General features: G+C 40.6%; 1 protein-coding gene across 1 annotated transcript in view; it reads right to left on the reverse strand.

Moving 5' to 3' along the window:
- pcdh15b (protocadherin-related 15b) overlaps window positions 1–26,805 on the reverse strand; it is a 564,355-nt gene that overhangs the window by 309,580 nt on the left and 227,970 nt on the right. Inside the window, exons 14-15 of the mRNA XM_052027763.1 lie at window positions 9,234–9,427; window positions 6,782–6,914 (exon numbers count right to left, since the gene is read on the reverse strand). Of these exons, the coding sequence (XP_051883723.1) occupies window positions 6,782–6,914; window positions 9,234–9,427 (327 nt within the window). The remainder of the gene's footprint in view (window positions 1–6,781; window positions 6,915–9,233; window positions 9,428–26,805) is intronic.

The raw sequence follows: 26,805 nt of genomic DNA on the forward strand, positions 1-26,805 counted from the left end.
TAAATATAAATTTGCATGTTAAATACTAACTCCTTAAATCTCTGATTAGCCATTAATATTCTTTTTGAAATCAGAAATTAACTTACAACCCCGTAGGTTATGGCAACTTGAAAAGATTCTTGTCTTTCAGTTAACCATTGATTAAATTATCAGGGGGCTTCCTTCAAGAAGTATGAAAGATAAATGAACCAAAGAAGACTGTGTGTGTGTGTGTGTGTGTGCGTGTGCGTGTGTGCGTGCGCGCACGTGCGTGCATGTGTGTTCAGGGGTAGGGATAGATTTTCATCTCCAATCTCTAATTGATTGTAAAGTCAGCAGCTTGGAAGACTGACGTAAACCTTCAGATTTAACCTGGGCATCTAAGGTAGCAATGAGGAACCCTTGGAATGGTTAGTTGCCAATTTAAATATGTTAATTGATTGGTACAGGGAGCTTAAGTGCAGTTTCCGAGTTTAAATTTTTTTAAAAATTTTATTTAGTGTGGTAACAGGCCCTTCCGGCCCAACGAGTCAGCGCCGCCCATTTTAAACCCCCAAATTAACCTACCCGTACGTCTTTAGAATGTGGGAGGAAACCGGAGCACACGGAGGAAACCCACGCAGACATGGGAGAACGTACAAACTCCTTACAGACAGCGACGGGAATCAAACCCCAATCGCTGGCGCTATAATAGCGTTGCGCTAACTGCTACGCTACCGTGCCACCCCTAAGTCCAATTTCATGAGCTGCAACACTCTGTGAAACTTGTCATTGAAACTGCAGTGGCACCGGCCAGGATCTGATGAGTGACAATCCAATCTGACAATAAATACTGCTGATGCCTTGACCAATTCTGTGAAAGGTCAGTTCCTTCCTTTGGAAAGACTTTGGAGTAAATTTTGAAAGGATTAGTGCTGGTCAACTGTGTTTGTTGATCTCAATTTTTCTGGAAGCTGCTTATTTGCGCTCTGCTGTATTCAGATGTCCAAGAAGACTTCCCAGTGGGTGTAGTTCATGTACTAGTTCTACGTGCCTGGTCATAAATGGACCAAGGGTGAGAACATACATTTCTGTTGTCACCAATGACACCAATCAGAATAAACTGGCTCTCATTTGCAACTCCAGCTGGCTTTCCAAAGGCTCAGGAGTTCATCAGCTAACATGGATCACTCATTAATTGGAGAGGGTTCCGTTTTTATAAGATATCTTTATTAGTTATATGTACATCGAAACACACAGTGAAGTACATCTTTTTGCGTAGAGTGATCTGGCGGCAGCCCGCAAGTGTCGCCACGCTTCCAGCGCCAACATAGCATGCCCATAACTTCCTAACCCGTATGTCTTTGGAATGTGGGAGGAAACCGGAGCACCCGGAGGAAACCCACACAGACACGGGGAGAACGTACAAACTCCTTATTGGCATGGACACGATCTGTAACTGAAGGTAGTTGTTTATCTGGGTGTGTCCCAGACAGCTGGGCAACTGCAATGATTCAATCATCCAATAGCATGTCACCATCACTCATGTACAAATCCTCCAAGCAGACAGTGGGATAGATATCCTGGGGACTGAAGACATGGCTTTAGATCCACGAGAGTGCAGGGTAAAATGCCAAAATATATATATTGGCCAGCGTGCTGAGAGGCTTGTGACACACTCCACAACACTGAACAGCAGAGGGTTGAAAACACATACCACATTAGATACAGCTTTCTTGGATGAGGGGTAGGCAAAAGATGATGTAGGCAGTGCTGGAAGAGATGACACAGTGTCCTGCTGGCTGGCATTGCTGCCTCACAGCTCCAGAGACCCAGGTTTCATCCTGATCAAGGATGCTGCCTGTGTGAAGTATGCACATTCTCCCTGTGACTATGTGCTCTGGTTTCCCCAGGTGCTCCTCTTTCCTCCCACATGCCAAAGATGTGAAAAGGTGTAGACTGATTGGCTACTCTAGATCCCAGTGCCTCCAGTATCGGTGGGTGGCAGGAGAATTGGAGGAACAGGGACGCAAGAGGAAAAATATGATTAGTGTAGTAACAGTGTAGAGGAGAGTTCAAAGTCAAAGTAGAGTTTATTGTCATATACAGAAGTACACGTATGCACAGGTGCAATGAAAAACGTACTTGCAGCAGCATCACAGGCACATAGCATCATATAGGCAGCATTCACAAGAAAAACATAAATTAAACCATGAATATGATGGGCCAAAGGCCTGTTTCAATGCTGTACAACAGCACACCCTGCTGCATGGGATGCCAAGGATGTAGTCATAGGTGTGATAAGTTAGCCGCTGAAGGGCCTGTACTGTGCTGTAGTGTTCTCTGTTCTATGTTCTAATGATACCAGGTTGCTTCCAGCCACTCTCTCATCCCCCAGATATCACCCCACCCTTAACTGTTTCCTCAACCATATTCAATCCTTGCTCTCAGTCACTATCCGACCCCAGACACCACCTGACACTTAATTCTCACCTCGACTCCAATCAATGCCCCCCTCTGAATGAGCACCTCACTGCCAGACACCACCTCACCCTCAAGCACCACCTTACTCCTAGATAACCCCTCACTCCCAGCCACTATCTCACTCCCATATGCCACTTCACCCCAGTCCAAACAACCCCTTGCCCCACCTCAGCCCCAGTCAACAGCTCATCCCGAGCACCAGCTGGCCCCTCATCCACTGACAGAACCTCTCCTCACCATCAGTCATCTATGCTTTGGGAAGATAAAGTTCAGCCCGAGAGTTAAAGCTCTCATACAGTTGAACCTCCCTGATTTAGCATTATTTCCTTCACCTCTGCTCAGACTTAATAACTTCCATTTTATTATTAAAAGAGGCAAAAACATAGATAAAATGCTGTTAGCCCATCGCATGTGTGAACACCCAGTTCAGTCTTCATTCCATGGTAAGCAAACATTTGATAAAGGATACAAATGATAAGCAGGCTAAATCATTTTTTCAAATGACTAATAGTTACAGTTACTGTTAACATCAGTCATCCAACCCCAAGGCAGGATGACTGATGTATTGAATCTGTCCATTACAACCCGCTATGAATTTGAAGCAACTCCACCACATCTCATTTACAGAATGCTGACTTTATTCAAAAGGCAGACAGCTGCAAACAGAACGGTGGTGGGAACTGCACCGTTCTGTGGAGAGAGAAATAGTATAATGTTTCAGGTCAATGACCTTTCAGCAGAACTCAGGGGATGGATTTGAAGCGTTAACTCTGTTTCTCTCTCCACAGATGCTGTCTGACAACCTGAGTGTCTCCGGCATTTTCTGTTCTGTTACTGGCTCTGACCCAGTTAGCAAACATTAACTTAACACATCTTCATTACAACTAACAGTTTTATTTAATTTGTTGCTCAACTAAGGTTTCATTTGCTACAAAGGGCAGGGAATGCACTCAGAGATCGCCTCTCAGACACAGGTCCGAAAAAGCCAGTAATATTTAACAGTCTTTTTGATCAGGTTAATGGCAAGGAGTCTATGTAATTAACAAGCTAGATAAAATGGGGAGAAAGATTCCTTTGAGCACTTCACTGTTCCATAGAACATAGAACACTACAGCACAGTACAGGCCCTTCGGCCCACAATGTTGTGCCAACATTTTATCCTGCTCTAATATATATCTAACCCTTCCCTCCCACATTGCCCTCCATTTCTCTATCAATCATGTGGCTATCTGAGAGTTTCTTAAATGTCCCTAAAGTATCTGCCTGCACAACCTCTGCTGGCAGTGCATTCCACATACACACCACTCTCTGTGTGAAAAAACTTACCCCTGACATCCCCCTTATACCTTCCTCCAATCACCTTAAAATTATGCCCCTTCATGTGAGTCTCTGACTGTCCACTTGATCAATGCCTCTTATCATCTTGTAGACCTCTATCAAGTCACCTCTCATCCTCCTTCTCTCCAGAGAGAAAAACCCTCGCTCACTCAACCTATCCTCATAAGACATGCTCTCCAATCCAGGCAGCATCCTGGCAAATCTCTTCTGCACCCTCTCTAAAGCTTCCACATTCTTCCTATAATGAGGTGACCAGAACTGAACACAATACTCCAAGTGTGGTCTAACCAGAGTTTCATAGAGCTGCAACATTACCTCACGACTCTTGAACTCAATACCCTGACTAATGAAGGCCAACACACCATATGGCTTCTTAACAACCCTATCAACCTGTGCGGCAATTTTGAGGGATCTATGGACGTGGACCCCAAGATCCCTCTGTTCCTCCACACTGCTAAGAGCCCTTCCATTAATCTTGTATTCTGCCTTCAAATTCGATCTTCCAAAGTGTATCACTTCACACTTTTCTGGGCTGAACTCCATCTGCCACTTCTCAGCCCAGGTCTGCATCCTATCAATGTCCTGTTGTAACCTACAGCAATCTTCTACACTATCCACAATACCACCAACCTTTGTGTCATCAGCAAACTTACTAACCCACTCTTCCACATCCTCATCCAAGTCATTTATAAAAATCACAAAGAACAGGGGTCCCAGAACAGATCCCTGCGGAACACCACTAGTCACCGACCTCCAGGCAGAATACGCTCCATCTACCACCACCCTCTGTCTTCTCTGGCTGAGCCAATTTTGAATCCACACAGGCAAGTTTCCCTGGATCCCATTCCTTCTGACTTTCTGAATGAGCATCTGGCAATAAAGTCCAAAGGATGAATGAATTGTCATTTCAGCTTGTATTTTCACCTGATCAAAACAAGCATGGTTGAAAGGAGGTGATTGACTAGCTTCCCATTTCTCTCACTATCCACAGCAGCTGGTACCAATTGGCTACCAGTGAAGCAGCAAAACGCATGGTTACCAGCACAATATGTGATTGTGATATTTCTGGAAGTGAAGGGCATGCTGTACCTGCCACTCTATGGATTTTGATATAACTAAGGGTTCTTCAGGAACCTAACCTCATTGTTAAATTGAGGAGGTGGTACAGGAGCCTGAAGACCCACACTTAACATTTTAAGAACGACTTTGTCCCCTCCGTCTTCAGATTTCTGTATGGTCCATGAACACTACCTCGTTATTCCTCTTTCACACTATTTATTTATTTATTTTGTTGGTGACTTATAGTGATTTTTATGTCTTGCACTGTACTGCTGCCGCCAAACAACAAATTTCACGACATATGTCAGTGATAATAAACCTGATTCTAAAAATGAGCAGGGGATTGAATTTGATGACCGAGAGACTGCAGATGCTGGAATCCGAAGTAACACACAAAGCACTGGAGGAACTCAGCATGTCAGGCAGCATCTATGGAGGGAAATGCACAGTTGACGTCTCGGGTCAAGAAACTGGGTCTCGTCCCAAAACGTCAACTGGACATTTCCCTCCATAAATACTGCCTGACCTGCTTAGTTCCTCCAGTGCTTTGTGTGTTGCTATCAGGGATTGAATTCTCCTGGGCCTAATCAACCTTATTGAAAATGTCATGAGACCAGCAGACATGATTTTTAGGTGCCGGGAACCAGAGTGAGTGACCTGTGACTCAAAGGGAAGCCCTTATAAAGGGATTCAAACGTTTGAGGGGACGATTATTTGGGAGTCACTCTTTTGACCCACAAAGACACAGACGTTTTAAAACATAACAAAATTCTCTGGCTGGTTCTGCCCCAAAATCCACTTTCTGACAGGCCACTGGAGCTTTCCTTGGCTTCCATTTAATGTTCAGGCCTTGGAGCCTGAAGTGTACATTTATAGGAAGATACTGACGGCTTCGGATGAGTGCCTTTGATGCATGCAATTTGGAACTGCAGCCAGGAGGATTCAGATAGGAGCAAGTCTCCTGTCCCATTTTAAATACTTGCCTGCCTGATTTCTCTAGTTACAATTTCAGGAGCGGAATTTATAAAATAGGCTTTATTGTGATGAGTCAAATCTTGAATATGAAATTTCAATTGCTGCTCACTTCATTTTTCTCAATCGAAGACCCACAGACAAATTCCATTTATTGCATCTGCAGTGAGGTGAAGCATGGCTGCCCAAAAGCTCACCCCAGTCAGTTTTGGTATATGCACTCGAGTATCAGTGTGTTGTACCCTCCATTAACTTCAGTCGAATGAATTCCATGGGCAGAGTACAATGTCCTGACATTAAAATTCAGTACCTTTAAAACTGGAAGAACATTCATTCAAAATTCCTTGATCAGATGGATTACATTCTGGATTCCTCAAGGAGTTAGGAGAGATTAGCGATGTTTTCATTGACAGGCCACAGAACTTTGACAGACTACAGTGTTCAAGGCTAATTATTTTAGAATGCAAACATAAAGGGAAAATGCTTGATGGCATTCAACAGGATAGTATAAAGGGATAACAAGGACAGTCATCAATGTTTTACAAGCACCAAGATATGCCAATTGAAACTTCTGAGAGGACATCGAAGCAAATGGACAAGGATAATACAGTAAATGTTGTTTACTTGAATTTTAAAGGAGTATTTGACTTCGTCCACATGGAGTTAGTATGAGGCTTTATGTATATGGACGAGGCAGATATTCCTCAAATATGAATGTTAAATTGACAAAATTTTGTTATAACACCATTGACTCTACAGGGTGTGTGTTGATTTGCAAATTTTTATTTTCTGACGAAGAGCATGCCACTGTCTGCCCAGAAGAAAAAACTGCGCCAAAATACCTGTGATTTATTTCACTCAGTTTTTTTCGATTTATGAAATTTTGCTTAACAATATATTTACTTGGCATGCAATCTTTTTGTAATTCAGGGAATATCTGCACAGCAAAGTAGCGTAAACACATATTTACCTTCAAATTCAGCAAAACTGCTCCTCTTCTCATTGCTTCACTCACTTCAAAATTGTACATCATTTGTGGAAACCTTGGAGGACTCTGATTGTTTGGAGGAAGAACCTCAATATAGACAGTGGTAATAGAGCTTCTGTGAAGACCAGAATTGCATCATCACAATCAGTTTGAAATACACTTCAAAAGTACAGCCTCAAAACCATTATTAATGATAAATAGCTAAACACTTAGCATGATTATAGTGGTTAAGCACTTAATGTGTTTGTATAACATACCTTCTCCATCTATTTTCATGAAAGTGCCAAAGCTTATTTTAAAGAGATTAGTGGTTCCACTTAAATATATCAATGCATTAATTTTATACATTTACATATTGTCCAAAATAAATCCCTTACAGGGAGACTTTTGCGAAATCAATTCAAGTAAAGCTTTCCATTGAGACTGCTTTAAACTTTTCACTGTTTTAAATTGAAGCATTAATCATGAATAACTTACTTGCAGGAACTGCCATAAAACATGAATTAATCTGCAATACTGCCCTCTGAAAAATACATAATGATTGCTTGGACAAGGAACACAAGAAAAATTGAAGACGTGACAAGGTTGATTGCTTGAAAATTCTTCTTTGGTATATCATAGAATCATAGGATAATTACTGCACAGATGGAGACCTTCTGCCTAGAAGCCAGTCCCATTCCTCAGTTCCTTCCCTATACCCCTTCAGGTTCTTTTCTCCCTGTATGCATTCACCCAATTTCTTGTGAAAGGAAAGATTGAATTTGCTTGCACCACCACACCAGGCTGTGGATTGCAGATCATGACCATTTAATGCACAATCAGGATTTTCCTCATGTCATTCCTTGTTCATTTGTCAATCACTTGAAGTCTGGGTCTCGACTCTTCTGCCTGTGGAAACGGGTTCACAATGTCTCTGGGTGATTCTGAACACTTCAGTCAAATCTCTCCTCAGCGAAAAGGAAATCAACCCCTGCCTCTCCGTCCCAGTCTACACACATATTTAAAGTCTCTCATCCTTAGGACCATCCTCCTAAATCTTCTCTACACCTTTCTCGGGCCATAACATCCTTCCTATAACATGCAAAAGAGCAACGGATGTAACCCTCCAGTTGTTCCCAAACCAGAGGTTGAAGATAAACTCCCTACTTTTGCCACTATTTATGAAGCCCAGGAATTTATCTTCTTTATATCACATCTAAACTGGTTTTCCCGCATTCAGTTTTGTCTGTGTGTGTGCACCCAAGCATTTTAGAATTGCACCTTTCATATTATTTTGCCTCGCCTTGTTCATCCTCCCATGTCTGACATTACTGCCTTACATTTCATCTGCTCTCTATTCACCCATTCCACCAACTTGCCTATATTCCCTTGAAGCTTATCGCTATCCTTCTCACTCTTTACCCCACATCCAAGTTTCTTATTACCTGCATATTTTTAAGATGGCTCCCTGTACTTCCAAATTCAAGTCATTAATATGCATCAAGCAAGGCAGTGTTCCAAGTGTCAACCCTTAGTGGTTATCATTACGTAGATTCCTCCAGCCCGCGAATCAAATGTTCACAACTAATTCCTGTTCTTCAGTTAGTTTTGCATGGACACTGCCCCTTTAATAGTTTATCCTGTTGCACTTTATCAAATGCCTTTTGATAGTCTAATCAACTGCATTAACTCACTGTCACCTCATTAGGAAAAACTAAAATTAATTAAACATGAGTTGCCTTTTAACAAATCTGTGCTGGCTTTCTTTTACTAATCCAGCATTGTCCAAATGATCATAAATTTTCATCCTGTTATCGATTTTAGCAAGTCCCCAACTTCTGAGGTGAAAATGAAACTTTCATTATGTTCTTAAAAGTATCTTATCATCTGGTATTAGTAAGAAGTGGTTTATGTTATGGTATTGTTTATGTTATGATATATTGATGTAGCTTCAGTCCAGAGTTAGTGCCTCGACCTGACAATGCAGGTGAGCAGAGTCGCTGGAATCAGTTATGTTTTATGCCATAATTTATTTATACACGTTTACCATCATTATAAAATTGAAACTGCTTTGTACAGGCACTGAACTTGAAGTACCTTACTTGATAAGTTTTTTCAAACATTTATCACTTGTCTGAGTGCAATTTTGTATTTATATCTTCTAAAATTTCCTTTGCATATCTTACCTGCTTTAAAACATTTCCTTCAGAAGCGATCCATGGTTTACGTGTAAAAAAGCCATGTTTCATTTGGACTGTTTATTAAGAGGAGTCTCCATATTACACCAGAGGGTAAAGTGTGTGGTAAACATCCAGGCAAGATTACTGAAACAATTCCTTCCCCCCACCCCCCACCCCCACACACAGATGCTACACGACCCACTGATTTCCTCCAGCAGATTGTTTGTTACTGAAATGTTCTTTTGTGTTTACCTTTTTTTTCAAGAAATACTGACCTTCTTTGAGCTGGATGAGCATTATCTGTTGCTTTGATAGTAAGAGCATAGGTCTGTCCAACATTTAAATTAACTCCTGGAGCAATGGTGATCAGTCCACTGCTGTTACTTATTACAAAGTCCCCATGGTCACCGGTTACAATTTCATAAGTGATTCGTCCATTCTTATCTTCATCAGCATCTGATGCAGTAAGCTGAAATTCAGAAAATATCAAAGAGAATGCATTGGAATATTAGTAGCAGTCTAAAGATTTTGTTCATTTGTTAGCACATGGGCATCACTAGCAAAGCCTTCATTTATTGCCAATCCCAAACCGCCCACGACAAGGTGGTGCTGAGCCACTTTTTAAGAAGCATTGCAGTCCTAGAGAAGGTGAGTAGGGATTCTGTGATTTAGATCCCAGGAACAGTGGTACATTTCCAAGTCAGCATGAGACCTGAGCAGAACATGCAGGTGCTGAGAGAGCCATGTGTATGTTCCTTGCCTTTCTTGATGGTAGAAGACACAGGTTTGATAAGTACTGCTGGGGGAACCCAAGTAAGTAACTACAGTGCTATCAACCAGGCTGTTTTGTCTGGGATGCTGACAGACTTTTTGAATATTGTTGAAAGTACATTCAACCAGCCAACAGAAGAATACTCCATCACACTCATGACTTGTAGATGGCGGAAAAGAGGTGAGTTATTTGCCGCGAAGTACCCAGCTCCCGAGACGTTCTTGTAATCACAGGATTTATGTGGCTCATCTGATCGAGTTTTTGGACAATGGGATGTTGATGATGAGGGATTTGCCAATGGGGGCATAGTTAAATATCAAGGATAGGTGGTTAGATCTCTCGTTGGAGATGAGCATTGTCTAGCAGATTGTCAGTGTGAGTGACAGAATCAGAAATAAATAAATACTAACAATATGCTGGTAAACAAAGGAATATCAAGTCTTTCATTGTCACACCTCCCAGGGAAAAGAGATTGACAAGGTTCTTAGCAATCATCTTTTTATTTCTGAATCCAAATCTATTTTCCAACTTCACAACATAGTCCTTGGTAATGAATCTTGTTATGATTTGTAACCAAGGACATTACAATAATATCCTGGAAAATCAAGTTGCCATACCAACAGCTTTGACATGGAAATACTGTTTGCATAGATAATGCCTCTGTAAATCATTTGAATCTATGGTCAAATTGCACAGGAATAAAACTGGATGAACAGAATTGGAGTCTCCAATTAATTCATAGTTAACTGTACAGAGTCACTGAATGCATGGCAGAGAAACAGGCCCTTCAGTCCACCATGTCCATGCTAACCATGAAGTGCCCATCTATACTAAAATACAACTCTGTTAATCTGGCACGCTTCAGACAGTTGTGATGACAGACTAGCATATTTTCTTGATGATTGGGTGTTATTTTATTAGTACTCCAACACAGTTTTAATTCACTTTTTAAAAAGATGTTACACAGCAACATTTCAGTGAACCTGGTAGATTTCAATGGAGTGCAGCCAACAGAACCAGGTGAGTTTAAAGGGAGTGTGGGAACAGGGGCCCTGGCGACTCAGTGGGCAACACGGGAACTCGGGCCCCATGGAGTGGAAGGAAGAGCGGGAACTGGGTCCCCAGCGAGTGGTCAGGGAGCGTGGAAACTGGTGTCCAGATAGAGGATAGTCAACATGAGAATCAGTGGCTCGATGAATGGACAGGTCTTAGAGAGATAAGAGATAAGATCTTTATTAGTCACCTGTGCATTGAAGCACACAGTGAAATACACCTTTTGCGTAGTGATTTTGGGGGGCAGCCCGCACGCCAACATAGCATGCCCATAACTTCCTAACCCATATGTCTTTGGAATGTGGGAAGAAACCGGAGCACCCGGAGGAAACCCACACAGACACAGGGAGAACCTACAAACTCCTTACAGACAGTGAATGGATGGGGATCGTGGCAACTGGAGCCCCAGTGAGTGGATGGGGATCGACACAAGGTTTACCTGGTGAGTGAGATGGCAAACCATTAGGACTTCTGAATGGAAGGATAGTAGATTATTGAAGTTTTACTGTAAACCCATTTACCAGCACCTGGTCTATAGCATTCTAGGCCTTGGTGATCCAAGTGCTCATCCGGATACTTCTTAACTGCCTCCACCACTCTCTCAGGCAGGGCATTCCAGATTCCAGTCATCCTGGGTGAAAAGTTCTTCCTCAGATCCCCTCTAAATCTCTTACTTCTTACTCTAAACCCATTACATTAAAAGATCATCAGTATGAAAATTATAAGCAAAGTTACGACACCCTTTCTTGCTCTGTCCAAACAGAGTTAACTGGTCTCAGGCTAAGAATAATTGTGTTACAAAAGAGATAACATAACAACCAGTATAACAATGAGAGAGCATAACAATGTGGAGAAAGAAAGAATTTATGCAACAGGTTGATGGTCTTTCATCGGTCTGAGATATTAACTGTTTCTTTCTCCACAGGTGCTACTTAACCTGCTTAGTACTTGCATTCTCTGTTTTTTTTCATAGTTTCACTGTTTTTGTTTGCTTTTCCTAATAGTATTATATTTGAATCTAGGTTAACCATTACATATCACATCCAGTCCATCTTTAAGACTGTCTTATTCTACTTCCATAATGCCTCTTAATTCTTGCCTGACTTTGCCATTCAATATTCATAACCATCACTTCAATCACCTCCAGACGCAATTTATTTAACTCCCATTTCTCAAACTCCATCAAAATGATGGACAGTGCACTGTCATGTTAGCTATTGTCAATCATTTGAAATGTTGCCAACTGTAAATTCCCATCCATCATCCTCTCACCTATAAACGTCTCAGTCAATGTGACAGAACAACCATCAGACTCGATAGGAAATAACTCAGTATCACAACATGCTACACATTGACTTCTTCAGCAACACCATTTGAAAATATATGTTGGCTTTGCACAACATCAAACGAATCATAATCAGGAAGTTAAAATCAGGAAGATGGTCATGGTGATTCACCAGTGGCAGAAAATGGTAGAATCATATTGATGGTGGCAATCCCGAGGGATATAGGAGGAATTTCATGGATATTTTCCTTTCCCTTCTCTTAGCTTTGGTGCTGTTGATAGAATTCTCACCTCTTCAGAGGATCACGTGCACTAAATTCTAGGCTGGCAAAGGACTGGAGTCCTGAGGAATTACAATACAGTTCAAGGTTAAATAAGGCCCTGTCTGATTTCTCAGGTGAACATAAAATAACTCAAGTTGCTGTTTCAAAGCAGGGCAGCATGTTATTCCCTAGTGTTCTGGATGGGGTTTATCTACCAAAACAAACACTAAAAAACCTATCTACTAAAAATGGATTACCTGGTCATAATCAAACTGCTGCTTTTGGAGTCTTGCTGTGTGCAATCTGGCTGCTATGATTCTTACATTACAACAGCAACTACATTTCAAAAGAAATGTTATTAGCTGGAACGTGATTTTTATACATCCTGAGGTCATGAAAGGAACTACATAAATCCAGATCTTTTTAATTAGGCACATTTTCTCTTTTTCTTGTCTCTCCCAGGTGACGAGGGATGGAAATGGGGGAGAAGTGCCCAATCACAGTGCTACCTATTGACCAGTTGGTCCACTAAGCTTGACCCACGTATCTTGAACTATAACCTAGCATTTCCTCTCCTCACTAGATCAACAGCTGGCAACTTGGAATATATGAAACAATCTAAAAGAGGGAGTAACATGATAAAGCAGAAGTTTTAAATTCTACAGACTGTTGAGCAGGTTTCATGACTGGCTGTTGAAAGCTGTAGTCATTATGGTAGCAGGTACAATCAGTAACAATGTAATACGAGAAAAGTGTTCACAGTAGAAGAGAGTAACTCCTTAATTTGTTTCTTCCTGATGCTTGAAGCTCTGGTCCTCTTTTTCATCTTTGATTTTTTAATTCAACATTTGAGATATTGTTATTCCCACTGAAAGAATAAGTTGTACTGAAACAGAGCTTCTATACTCAATTACACCCATTCAGTTTGCCTGGGAAAACGTGAGAGGGAATGCTTAACACCTTGCCCAAATCCTCCACAAACACTTCGGATTCACTTACACACCACGACGTATATACTTGTTTCTTAGCAAACATTATTTCTTCAATATGCTGGTGAAGCATTACCACTTAGTCAAAAGCAATGTTGATTTGACCACCACCATATTTTGCGCTTTCTGACGTGTTTTGGATTTCCCTCCCAATAATTAATCAAGGTAGTGGCTTTCAAACCCAGAACACAATTTTGAATCCATAGTTGCTTCAGAAGGTTGTGGGTTTGAGCCTCTCTGCAGTGATTTGAGTTAGACTTTCACTGGGTTAAGCATGTCCCTTATGGAATTACAAGTTACCAAACTAACATCACTACTTTCTACAATTTCTACTGAATTTATAATAAAATCTATGTGTATTAATTTATAGGAACCCATGCACTTTGTCAGCTTTATACATTAAGCATCTACCAGCCTATCTATAGTAAATTGTCATTTTAACAGTTTATCCAAATCAATAAATTTCCATTCAAAAAAATATCCTGCTTTTCACATAACTGCCAATCAATTTCATTATTCAGAAATGAGTATTTCTCTATTTCTGCTCCTAGGTAATCTGGAAGTGTAGGGAAGAGGAATGTTGCAAATCTGAATGGTTTAAACCATTTAAGTTTCTGATCGACATCTGAATTTTTGAAATAAATGTCAAAACTCTTTTTTAGTTTTGGGAGGATATGTTTGATTTTGAATTTTGCATTTGATATTCTAAAATAAAATAAGTGAGTTCTAAATCCCATGGGCAATACTTCACATGGAAATAGAGAATAATTCAGTATAGTCGAATGTGTCTTTTCTATGCCTAATAATTTAATAAGGAGGCATTGATGCAAGACCTCCCTTAGGTACAACGAAGACTTGCCAAGAAACAACAGCCTATAATCATAGTCACATCTGGACTGTAATACCAGTTGACTGCAAGCAGATGGCAAGCTGTAAAAACTCTGTTGAGGTGGATCGTCAATCAGGGATCCATAACTTAATGACAGGAGTGATGATGCATTTTCTGTCCAATATGTACCATTGCCTTAGTCATAATGTAAAAAAGATAGAGGCCATCTTCTTTCACTGATAATGTGTTTCGGTCTCATACAGCTTTTGAGGTATGGATACAACAAAATATTAATTAGCAAACAACATATCTGAATTACACTTTATTTCTTTGCACAGTAACATTATCAGTCGCACTGCTGCCTCACAGCTCAAGCCACCCAGTTTCAATCTTGACATGGTGTTCTGTGTGTGGAATTTGAACATTTTCCCTGTGACCACTTGGGCTTCCTCTGGGTGTTCCAGCTTTCTCCCACATTCCAAAGAAGTGCATGTCAGTTTGTTAATTGGCCACTGTAAAGTTACCCCTTGTTTATTGGTGAGTGGTAGAAATGGGATTGATGTAAATGAGTGCTTGATGGATGGAATGGACTTGGGTGGGTCAAAGGCTTGGTTCCGTGCTCTATGATTCACTGATGCAAATTCTATAATTTATGACATAGGTGGTGACTGCTGAAGTGAAAGGTTGAAAAGTAACTGCAGTGAAACCTTTTTTTTATCTGCATATCTGGTTTGTGCATGTCAGTGCTCATTAACTGAGAAGAGAATATGTGAGGATATAAAGCAGTTATAAAGTTATCTGTCATTGGATTGGAAATTAAAACATAATTTCATAAATTATCAAATTTACATTTTGACTTGCTTTGATGTTTAACTATTGACAAAGAATTCACATCAGTTCTGCAAAATAAAAATCATATCCACACAAATTTAAAGATATAGTTTCACAATCTTTTATCTTGGCACCCCACACAGTGAACCCTCGAAATGAAGATATAAGTCACTATTATACAAAATAAAAAATAACTGGTGTTAATAATTGATCTGTTCTGACTGCTTATCCTGATCAAAACATTTAGTACATTGAAATACAAAGGAAATTATTATTATTGTTAACGATTTGCTTTAACTTTCAAGGTGTCTCATGATATAATGATATATCACAGAAAGGGACTATGCAGCCCACTGGGACTGCATCCATTCTTCTTTGGTAGAGCTGTTCAAGTCCCATTCCAATGACCTTTTCACAAAGCACTTCAATTTTTTTCCTTTTAAGTATCTTATTTTTTCTCTTCTGAAAGCTACTATTGAGTCCACTTCAATCATCCTTTCAGGCAATACATTTCAGATCTAAAATTAGTTTCTGTGCACAGAAAACAGATACAATAATTTTTTCCATAATTTCAGAATTCTATGTCCATTTTGTGTGACTGCAATAGTTGCAACTTCATTGAGTGAACATGACACCCTCTTCGTGATCAACCTCACCATCAGATCCCCAGATTCGGCTCAACATACCTTCTGAAATTATATTCACTGTTTATTTTTAGTAACTGTTTTTTTTCAGTTAAGCATTATAAAGAAACAAAACAATGCAGTTTCACAAAATGAAATGCTTTTTCACTGAACTGTATTTTCTATTCTCTTTCTAACAGGCCTCAGCCGCTTTAGAAAGGAAAAAGTACTGAAAGGAAGGAGTCAGCAGGAAGGAATGGAAAAGGAAGAAAGAGAAAGGAAGAAATGAAGGAAATAAAAGGGAACGTGAGGAAGGTAGGAAGGGAAGGAAAAGAGAGGAAAGGAACACCTTGAAAGAATGAAAAGGAAGGAATGGAAAGGAAGGAATGAAAGGACAGACACAAGAAAAGAAAAGGGAAGAAATGGGAGAGGGGAAGGAAATTAAAATGAAGGGAAAGGAAAAGAAATGGAAGGGAAGGTAGGGGAAGGTTGGGGCGGAAGGGCAAAGGAAAGGAATGAAAGGAGAAAGGGAGGGAGGGAAGGAAATGAAGGGAGGAGAGAATGTAAGGGAAAGAAGGGCTGGAAGGAAAGGAAGAGAAAGATAATGGAGAAACAGTGGAAAGAAGGAATAAAAGGAAAGATGCTCACACAGAGAGCATCTCCATCAGAGTGCTAAAGTTAGGGGATTTGGTGACCATGGGTATTCACTAAAAGGATGGAATGTTACTTTGTGCTTGGTATTGGTATTGGTTTATTATTGTCACTTGTACCGAGGTACAGTGAAAAGCTTGTCTTACAAACCGATCATACAGGTCAATTCATTACACAGTGCAGTTACATTGAGCTAGTACAGAGTGCATTGATGTAGTACAGGTAAAAACAGTAACAGTACAGAGTAAAGTGTCACAGCTACAGAGAAAGTGCAGTGCAATAAGGTGCAAGGTCGCAACAAGGTAGATCGTGAGGTCATTGTCCATCTCATTGTATGAGGGAACCGTTCAATAGTCTTATCACAGTGGGGTAGAAGTTGTCCTTAAGTCTGGTGGTACGTGCCCTCAGGCTCCTGTATCTTCTACCCGATGGAAGAGGAGAGAAGAGAGAATGTCCCGGGTGGGTGGGGTCTTTGATTATGCTGGCTGCTTCACCAAGACAACCAGAGGTAAAGACAGAGTCCAAGGAGGGGAGGCTGGTGTCCGTGATGTGCTGGCCCATGTCCACAACTCTATGCAGCTTCTTGCTGTCCTGGGCAAAGCAGTTGCCGTACCAAGTCGTGATACATCCAGATAGGATGCTTTCTATGGTGCATCGGTAAAAGTTGGTGAGAGTCAAAGGGGACAAACCAAATCTTCTGATACTTGAGGTGGTTCATGTTACCATCTTTCAGGATGTATATAAATTTTGTTTGGTGCAAGCATATGTTAACTAGGGTGTGTTATTTAAAGACAACTAAACGTTCTATAGATCACTTAACATATGGTACATCAACTAACTAGTTGGAAAATAAGCTAGATAGCATGGAGACCTAAACTGAATGAAGATTTGATAGTGAAGGAGATGTGATGCAGCTGCAACACCTGGGAGATGGTTGAGATCAGTGATCAGATTGGTCAAGGTCAGTGAGAACCCAGAAACTACATTTTCACAGGGTGCATCTTGAAGAACCTTGACTCTGGATGATTGAGCAGGAGACAAGGCACTGCAGATGCTGCAATCTGGAGTAAAGAAACAAACTGCTAGAGGAACTCAGCGGGTGAGGCAGCATCTGTGGAGGCAGACGGATGGTCGACAATTTGGTCAAGACCCTCATCAGTCCTGAGTTCTTCCATAGTTTGGTTTTTGTTATTGAGCAGGAGTCCGAGTTGCAACTATTATGACACATTGCAAGGGATGAAGAGGAACCTTATATGGACACTAACCCAAGATAGCATCATTCCACTTAAGGTAGCTGATAGAAAGAATATGGCAGTTGGCAGGGCTAAGGGGGTGTCTCTGCAAATAGAGATGGTGTCAATAAGATCCCAACCTATGCACTATCTAATAGGCATAAGGTTCTTACAACCTATGTGGAGAGCAGGGACTGCAGGAAGGATTGAGCAAACTGACCACCACACAAGGGTTAATTCGGGTATGGAGTGAGACAGAATGCAGTAGTGATAGGGGACAGTAAGATAGATGGATAGGTCTTGTCCTCCACTGCTGGGAGCTTCAACCCCAAAGACTGTGTTGCCTCTCCAGTGCTAGAGTAAGAATGTGCCCTTCGGGCTGTGGAGGAATAGAGATGGGAAGGAAAAGATCTAATATTCATTGTCCACAGGGGGTACTAATGATAGAGGCAAAACGGAGAAAAGGGGTTTGGCTGAAGGAAAATGTTGAGCTAGAATTGGAATTAACAAACTATATACTTAATAAATTAACAATTACATCTCACAATTATTACCTGATACATATGCAAATTGGCAGATCAAAGAGTGCAAACTAGCAACTCAGGCATCAGTGCTGATGAAAGAGGGTGCTGTTCATGCAAATAATAGAAATGAGGCTGACAGTAAGATTTCAAGCTTAATAGAGGTTGGGAGAGGGTTCAGCTTACTCATGTAATTAAGCTGGAAAGGTTACAGACAAGATTCATGTGGATGTTACCAGGACTAGAAAGCTTGAGTTATGAAGAGAGGCTGGATAGTCTGGGACTTTTTTCATGGAGCGTAAGAGGTTGAGGGATGATCTTATAGAGGTTTATAAGATTATGAGGGGCTTAGATAAGGTGGAAGGACACAGTCTTTTTTCCAGGGCAGGGGAATCTAAAACTAGAGGGCAGAGGTTTTAGGTGAGAGCGGAACGATTTAAAAAGGACCTGAGGGGAAACCTTTTCATACAGCAAGTGGTAGGTATATGGAATAAGCTGCCAGAGGAAGCTGTAGAGGCAGGTACAATTACAATGTTTAAAAAGCATTTGGACAGGTACATGGATAGAAAAGATTTAGAAGGATATGGGCCAAATGCAGGCAAATGGAACTAGCTCAGACAGACATCTTAGTCGGTATGGACAGGTTGGGCCAAAGGGCCTGTTTCCGTGCTGTATAACTCTACGATTTTAAAAGAAAGCTTAGGAAGTTCGAGCAAGGACAAGACAATAATAATTGTGCAGCAATGTGATTAGTGATAAGCAGAGTGCAGCAGGAAGGGATACAACATCTAACAGTAAGAAAGTAGCAGCAAATAAGATCAAAGTAGAGAAAAATGGTAAATAAAATTAAAGTCTGTAAATTAAAATTAAAGCATCAAGATAAATGAACTGATGGGACAAACAGAGATAAATGGGTATGATGTAATAACCATTACTGAGATCTGGTTGCAAACTATGCAAGGCTGGGTGATGAAGGATTGGCAGAATGGAAAAAGAGATGGGGTACTCTGACAATAACGGATAATATTGCATTTATCAGATTTCAAGAGCCCAAACTGACCATCCTCTGTTTATAATTGGGGGAAGAAAAACTGTTGTTTTCAATATCCATTGCAAATCTGTTTCATATTCCCCATTGTACCGATTTACAATGTGTTACCTCTCACAGTCACCAGAATCTCTGTGAACTTTTGCTTTTTGTATGCTTTACCCCTTCAGTTTATGTTGTCCTTTACCTCTTCAGACATCCTCTTGGAGAATAACTTGTCACCATTGCATGTTAATTCCCTTTTGACAACTTGCTGTTAATTTTCAGTTGTTTTACCCATTAACAGATTTGCCTCATTTACCATGGGTAAATCTCTCTCTTTCTCGCTCCAAACACTACATTGAATTCAGTCATACTATGACCACACGCCTTAAGGCAATCAACTAAATAGGGCAGATTATCCATTATTACTTCGAATAAGAGTTGTTTCTTTCTAGAAATCTACTCCAAACACGCTTAAATTCACTAATCTTTCAGACATCTGCTTAGCCCAATATTTATGAGGCTGCCCCACATTAACACCTGTCTTTGTTCAATAGTTTTATCTTTACAACTATACATTCTACCATCTCAAAATTTATTCTTTGTTAATCACTGTCTATTTCTCCCATTCCAGCAATTTCCCCATTCTTCCTGATGTCTCTATAGTGTGGCATTTTTAGTTTCCAGCCCTAACTGTCTCAATGGTAGCTGTCATATTATAAGCTCTGCTGTATTTCCACCTACAGTATAATTGGTTTTATGTTTCTTTGTATTCCATGTGTTTGACATAAGTTGTGCTTATTTGGACTACATGCTTCTCCTCCTCCTGCCCCTTCTGAATGACTGCCAGTTCAACATTCCTGGGGTCAACATGCTGGATGTTGCTCTGACGTCCTTTTCCTCAAAGATATTGTGCATTGTAGTTACAATGAATAAGATTAATTTCCCCATTCCACTTAGGTTTCCTTTACTCTGCACACTAGTCATCCTGATCCTGCACTTCACAACCGGGTTGAGATCAAGCAATATGTTGTTCACCTGAACTGTAAGTTGGCAACACATGACGTGGGATCAAAGAGGATGATGCACCTGTAATGAGAAAAATGAGGCGATAATATGAAGGGGAAAAGGTGATGGGTCAGTGATGGGATAGAATAGCAACATTAAGATATTAGAGAAATCTAAGTGAGTAACTACCTTCTCCAGCTTGCCATTTGGGATGACAAAGGAGCTTGATTGATCTAGTACAGTGGTTTTCAACCTTTTTCATGCTGCGGACCCCCAGAACATGTCCTTGTTAGATGGCGGACCCCCAAAGCCCACAAAATCAAACAATCGATAATTCATGCATACAACACTTAAATTACTGCACATAGGCCCTATTGAAATAGTGACTATTTCAATCACTGATAATTACCAGCGGTGTCTTTCAGTGTTCAGTTCAATGTGAAGGTTGTGCCTGTTTTGCACTGCAGAGTTTGTCCAAACGTGGTGGTATATGCGACAAACATACGCGTATGTCATCCTCAATATTCAGTCTTGATCTGTATTTGGTTTTCATGGCAGTTACTGCAGAAAATGCTATTTCACACAAGTAAGTGATTGCAAATGGTAACAGAACATTGACGGCTTTGCCGGACCGCAGTGGATACCCCTGGGAACATGCTATCCAGAACGACAACAGTGACATTCGGTTGAACTGCAAGTGCAAAGTCCTGTCAGATGACAGTTCAGCCAATTCTTCTTGTTCACGTCCAGTTAAATCAGTAAGCATGCATTCAAACGGATTTTGAATCCAATCAAACATACTCATGTCATTATTGCTGAAATACTCATGGAAATAATGTGACAGCTGTTGAACATGGTTCAAAACGGTGCTCACTATGGCCTCTGTCTTAGTCTTGTTCACTGTCAGAAAGTCAACCATCAATGGAAACATATCATAGACGCCTTGCTCGCATCTTCCCTTCCAGATATGGAGTTTTTTCTGGAAGGCATTGATTTTGTCATGCGTTTTCAGAACATTTGAGACAGGTCCTTGCAATGATAGATTTAAACTGTTCAAAATGTTGAAAATATCTGCAAGATAAGCTAATCTGGCAACCACGTCTCATCTGTCAAGAACTGTGCCAATGATCCGTTATACTCATTTAAAAAAATGAGCAGTTCATCTCGCAATTCATATACATGCTGCACAACACGGTCTCGTGACAGCCATCTGACTTCCGTATGTAGCAACAAATGCTTATGCTCGGCTTCCATTTCACGGCATATGTTTCCAAACAAATGATGATTGAGCGGCCTGGCTTTGATAAAGTTAACAATTTTAATGCATGTGGAAAACACATCCGCAAGATTTTCATCCATATCCTTTGCAGCCAAAGCCTCACGGTGAATCATGCAGTGGGTTGCTGCTACATGTGGAGCTACTTCTTTCACTCGTGCGACTAGACCCGACTTCCGTCCCGTCATTGCGGCAGCACCATCCGTGCATACTCCAATACACTGTGTCCACGTCAGTGCCGATTGTACAAAAAAGGTGTCAAGCACACGGAAAAGTTCTTTACTGGTTGTACACCCTGGGAGCACCTTGCAAAACAAAAAGTCTTCCAAAGCCTCTCCTTCCCAGCAATATCGAACATAAACCAACAACTGCACAGCACTGGCAACATCAGTACTTTCATCGAGCTGAATCACAAATCTGACTTGCTGAAGACATGCTATCAGCTGGCTCTGTATATCTTCCGCCATATCGCCAATTCTTCTGCTTACTGTGTTATCAGACAGTGGAATGGCTTTCAGTTTTTGACTGGATTCTTTTCCCAGTACAACTTCGCACATATCTACTGCTGCAGGCGGTATAAGCTCTTCTCCAATTGTGTGAGGCTTTCTGGAACATGCTATTCATAATGCTACCAAATACGATGCGCAAAGAGCCTTCTCATTTACAGTGGCGCAGGAGGTCATTTTGCCTTTCTGCTTGAGGTACAGCTCCTTTTGCCACTCAAAATATTCCTTCGGCTTACTGGCAATATCTGGATGCACTGTTGTTAAATGGCGCTTCAATTTCATTGGTTTCATTGCATCATTAGACAGTGTTTGCAAACACACAACACAGAGAGGTTGGTCCGCATTTGTCCCCACTGCGATGAAGCCATATGAAATGTATTCTGGATTGTACTTGCGTTGTTTTCCCTTTTGGTCATCCTTATCCCCTTCGTCATCAGAATGTTCCGGTTTCTGGTCAGCTTTTCTCTTCAGAAATTTCTCCATACTCAGCAATACACACTGGACAGTTTAATTACTATTACTGATAAACAAAATTATCAAAGCTAATCTAAAATTTACACGCTTGCGCACTTTTTGTTTAACAGTGACGTCACTGTGGCGTAAATGCACGGTAAGTAAGTAATATTATTAAGGCACACCAACAACGTCACTCAGTCTCACTAACACCACAGTGCACAACAGAATAGTAGTGAGTAGTGAACACTACTGACTACTCTGACTACATAAATCGAATATTAAGCAACAGCTTACCAGAAGGGAACACTATCTAGGTCTCTAAGATTGTCGCCTATAACAGATAGAATAGATATGGCCGGTTGTCTGAATAGTGGAAAACTGGAGCAAGCAAGTAAGCTACATCTTTTGTAACAGGTCGCTTTTCCATTTTTTTTCTTGGCTTGCTCACAGACCCTCTGGCAACCCGCCACGGACCCCCAGGGGTCTGCGGACCACAGGTTGAAAACCTCTGATCTAGTGTACACTGAGGTTGTACTAATGGCACAGTTTGAGTTTACTGTCATTATTGGGTGAAACAGCACATCTCAGGTATCCATATGTGCAGTTAAGCACAATGCGATCAACACCAGATAACTGATTTGATATGTGTTACTTCTTAAATATAATCCTCACTGTTAAAAATAAGTAACTGAGTTTTTGAAATAACATACTAAACTGTTATGACTGTTGAACAACCTCATGTGTGTGAAGTTTAATTCCATTAAAAAAATTATTTTACTCTTCAATTTGACTGGCTGCTAAGCCTGCTGGATGACATCAATGCTGCTGGATGCTGAAGACCCTGAACAGTTGTTGCCAGACAGCAATTCTTATCTGAGAAATGAAAGGAGCCCACTGAATCTTTGTAAGTATGTTTCTTCAAGGTCATCAACAAGTGCATCTCTCACTGCTGATTTGAAAACCCAGGCCATTGAATGTCCTCAGAATAGAAGGTAATGTCTGTAATTGTCACACTTGCAACATTTTTTCCTTCCGTCCTTCACTAATGGTTGCTATTCATTAAATGTGTGACCTGGAGTCTCTACCAGATTTTTACTGTCTCAAAGAACATCATCCAATCCAACAAAGGAGATCAAGGAATATCAAACACAAATTATGTCTGTCATCTGCCATCACCTGCAATATTTAAAAAAATAATGTACATTGTCTGCCACAACTCGTCATTGCCTCAGGTCAAGTAAATCTCTATGATAAATTGCTGCTAATTATGCCTGTTGCCAAACCTGAACAAACAAACTTTTAAATTATGTGTATTTCTTCTCTAGCATCAAAGCACAACAGGCACATTTAAACTCATTTTAATGTTATGTAATATTTAATTCACTATGAAACCAATAACAATTTTGTATATTTTTTAAAGTAGTTTTGGTTGCTAAAAAATTGAGTTACTCACGGTTGGTGGATTAGAGTAATAAAAACTGAAGTGTTAGAATGCTTAGTTTCTGCAATAAATTTCCACTGTAATAATAAACCTGCACCAAGTTACCAATGTTAGATGTATCCAGGAGAATTTTTGAATACAAGAAGGAAAATAATAATTGTTCTAAAACGCTGCCAGACTGCTTTCGTTCATGGATGATCTTACATTTGTTATTATTAAAATGTGGTTGTGCAAAAACCTTGAAAGCCACGATCATTTTGAGAACAATTTCATAAAATCATGGAACTGCAAAACACAGGTTTAGAACATCTGGCCCATCCATTCTCTACTGGCTCTTTCAAAGAGTTAGTTCCATGCTCTGACTCTTTGCACCCCTGTAATTTCCGCCATCACATATTTTCAAATATCCAATCTCTCTTAAAGACCAATTCCAAATCTGCATCAGGAAATGCATCTCAAATCCAAACAACTCGTTGCATAAAGAAGATTATCCTCACGCTGCTTCTGGGTTCATTTACGAACTACCTTAAATCTATGACTCTTGTTATTGAACCTTTAATCACGGCTAAAAATCTTCTCCTTATTTACTTTAGCTGAATCCTTTGTGATTTTAAACATTTATATCTAATCATTCCTTAGCCTTCTCTATTCTAAGAAGGGCAACCCCAACTACTCAAGTCAATCCCCATAAATGCAATCTTTCTTCAATGGCATTAATCCAATCAATCCTTCATCCATCCTCTCCACAGCCACTGCATCTTATAAAGTGTGATGCTCAGAATCGGACAGAATACTCCAGTTCAGGCCAAACTACTGCTGCTATTGCCAAATATGCTCAAAATGGAAACTCTGCCCCATTGTATCATCTACTTCATTGTGAGCAACAAAATGGGCCATCCTGTAATTGGCCCATCCTGGAAAAGTCTTGCGAATGAGCTTGATTCCTGCTCAGTAAACTCTTATGCCCTAGTTGATATTTCTGTCAGCCTTTTTTATAGCTTTGATGTGATGATTATACTCAGCAAGTAATTTCGTTTAAACCTGTTTGAGGCCCAAGATGGACTTACATGTACCTGTCAACAGCACCAGCTAACACAGGTGGTTAAGGATCTGATGAAGGGTCTCGACCCGAAATGTCGACTGTTTATTTCTCTCCATAGATGCTGCCTGGGCTGCTGAGTTCCTCCAGGACTTCTTGTGCATGTTGCCCCAGATTCTGGCAGCTGCAGAATCTCTTGTGTCTTAGCTCTGAGTCAAATTCTATCAAACATCTGACTCTGAATGTTCCTTCCAGAACCTTGAATCCTTCTGAGCTTAGATCACATTACCAAAGGAACCATCCACACATGGGTGATCATCAAAAGGTACAAAACCTTTTAAGACGTGATCATGGAGTAGGAAGGGTCTGGTTGTGGTCTGGGGTTCTGTGGGGGTGGGGGCATTAGTACTTGGATACAGTGTCTCAAATTCTATAAAAGCAATTAGGGAAGAACGACGGGGAAAGCTTTAAGCCCACAAACCATTATGAAAAAATGCTGACTTCCCCAAGTCACCAATGAAGAAAAACCTTTGGAGATAACCTTCACTCAATAGAACTAAAACATAGATCTATAGCACTCATCCAAAAGTATCACTAAATTTCCTCCATTATTCTAAAAAGAATCAAATTTAACACATTTTATCACAGTAAATTAGTAGCCTATAACATAAATGATGCACTATATGACAACCCATCTTCCAATTCAATTGAAGCAATGATTTGGTGGATTCATTATGTAAATAAGTACATCTTGGTGACAGCATGGATTCATTGTACCTAGACATCAGCTGAACTCATTCTCACTTTGAACAATTTCTCATCAATTCCATTTACTTTCTCCAAGACAAAGGAGTAGCTATAGGAATGCACATAAGTCCAAACCATTCACCATGCATGTGTGTCTCTTTGTTGGTTGCTTGGAACAGTTCTTGTTCCAGTCCTTTTCAGGTCCCCCCCACCCCCCACCCCCCAACTCTTTTTTTCTGTTACATGGACGGTCATATTGGTGCTGCTATCTGAATTCGTACAGGGCCCAAAAATGTCATTAATTTTTCCGCCACTTTCCATCTTGATCTCATTCCTGCCCTTTGTCTCCTATATTGCTCCAACAAGGTCCTATGTATCTTCATGGAACAGCACCTCATCTTCTGACTGGGTATCTTGCGGCCCTTGGGACTTAAAACCTAATTTAACAATTTGAAGTATCCAACCCTTTTTCATCCTCCCTCCCTCTCTCCACAGATGTGAGTATACTTTTCTGTTTCAGTTTGTTTCTTTTTCCCTTCTGTTGTAAGTGCTGGTTATAAAAATAGTTGTTTGCTTGACAACTTTGTTCTGCATGCTATCATAGGCATTCCCTCTGCTCTCTCCACCCTCTACTCTCTGCAATTTAAAACATAGTTGTCTTCCCACTTTTCCAATTCTGATGAAAGGTCCTTGACACAAAATCCCTCTCCACTGATGTGGCCTGACTTGAGTGTTTCTGGCATCTTCTGTTTTTGTACTTAAAACCGAATCTTTTTTAAAACGATGTAATTTACTAATGGTGGAAATTTAACTTTCAAAAATCTCTGAGAATCATGCTAACCTGTAACCAATAAATGGGAAGAAAACATTCTCATCAAGAAGTCAGCATGGAGTTACCTATAAAAGGAGGAAATCAGCTCAATCACATAACAGACAGGGGCAAACAGGATAATGTCATTCTCCAATGCTGTGTTTATTTTGCTGTATTGCACAGGAACTTCGTACTAAGGCTCACATTGTTAGGCACTCCCAGCACAACACAGTTTTTCCAACAGAATGTTCAACTAGGAGTTCTCCAAGCTTAGTAAATACCCATATCTTAGGGCATTCCACACCTCCTCCTCTCTCCAGCCAACTAACACAACACACCATGATCCCAAACCGCTTGACCCAAGACCATCCCCTGACTCCTCCCATCCCCTGATGTTCCAATTACTCCTGAATCCAATCTCCGAGAGAAATATTAGCTGGAGTTCTCACCCACAACCCCTTCCCCAGCTGCTGCTAGTCCCCTT

The sequence above is a fragment of the Pristis pectinata genome, chromosome 12, assembly GCF_009764475.1.
Source record: "Pristis pectinata isolate sPriPec2 chromosome 12, sPriPec2.1.pri, whole genome shotgun sequence".
In the NCBI taxonomy this organism is placed as follows: Eukaryota; Metazoa; Chordata; class Chondrichthyes; order Rhinopristiformes; family Pristidae; genus Pristis; species Pristis pectinata.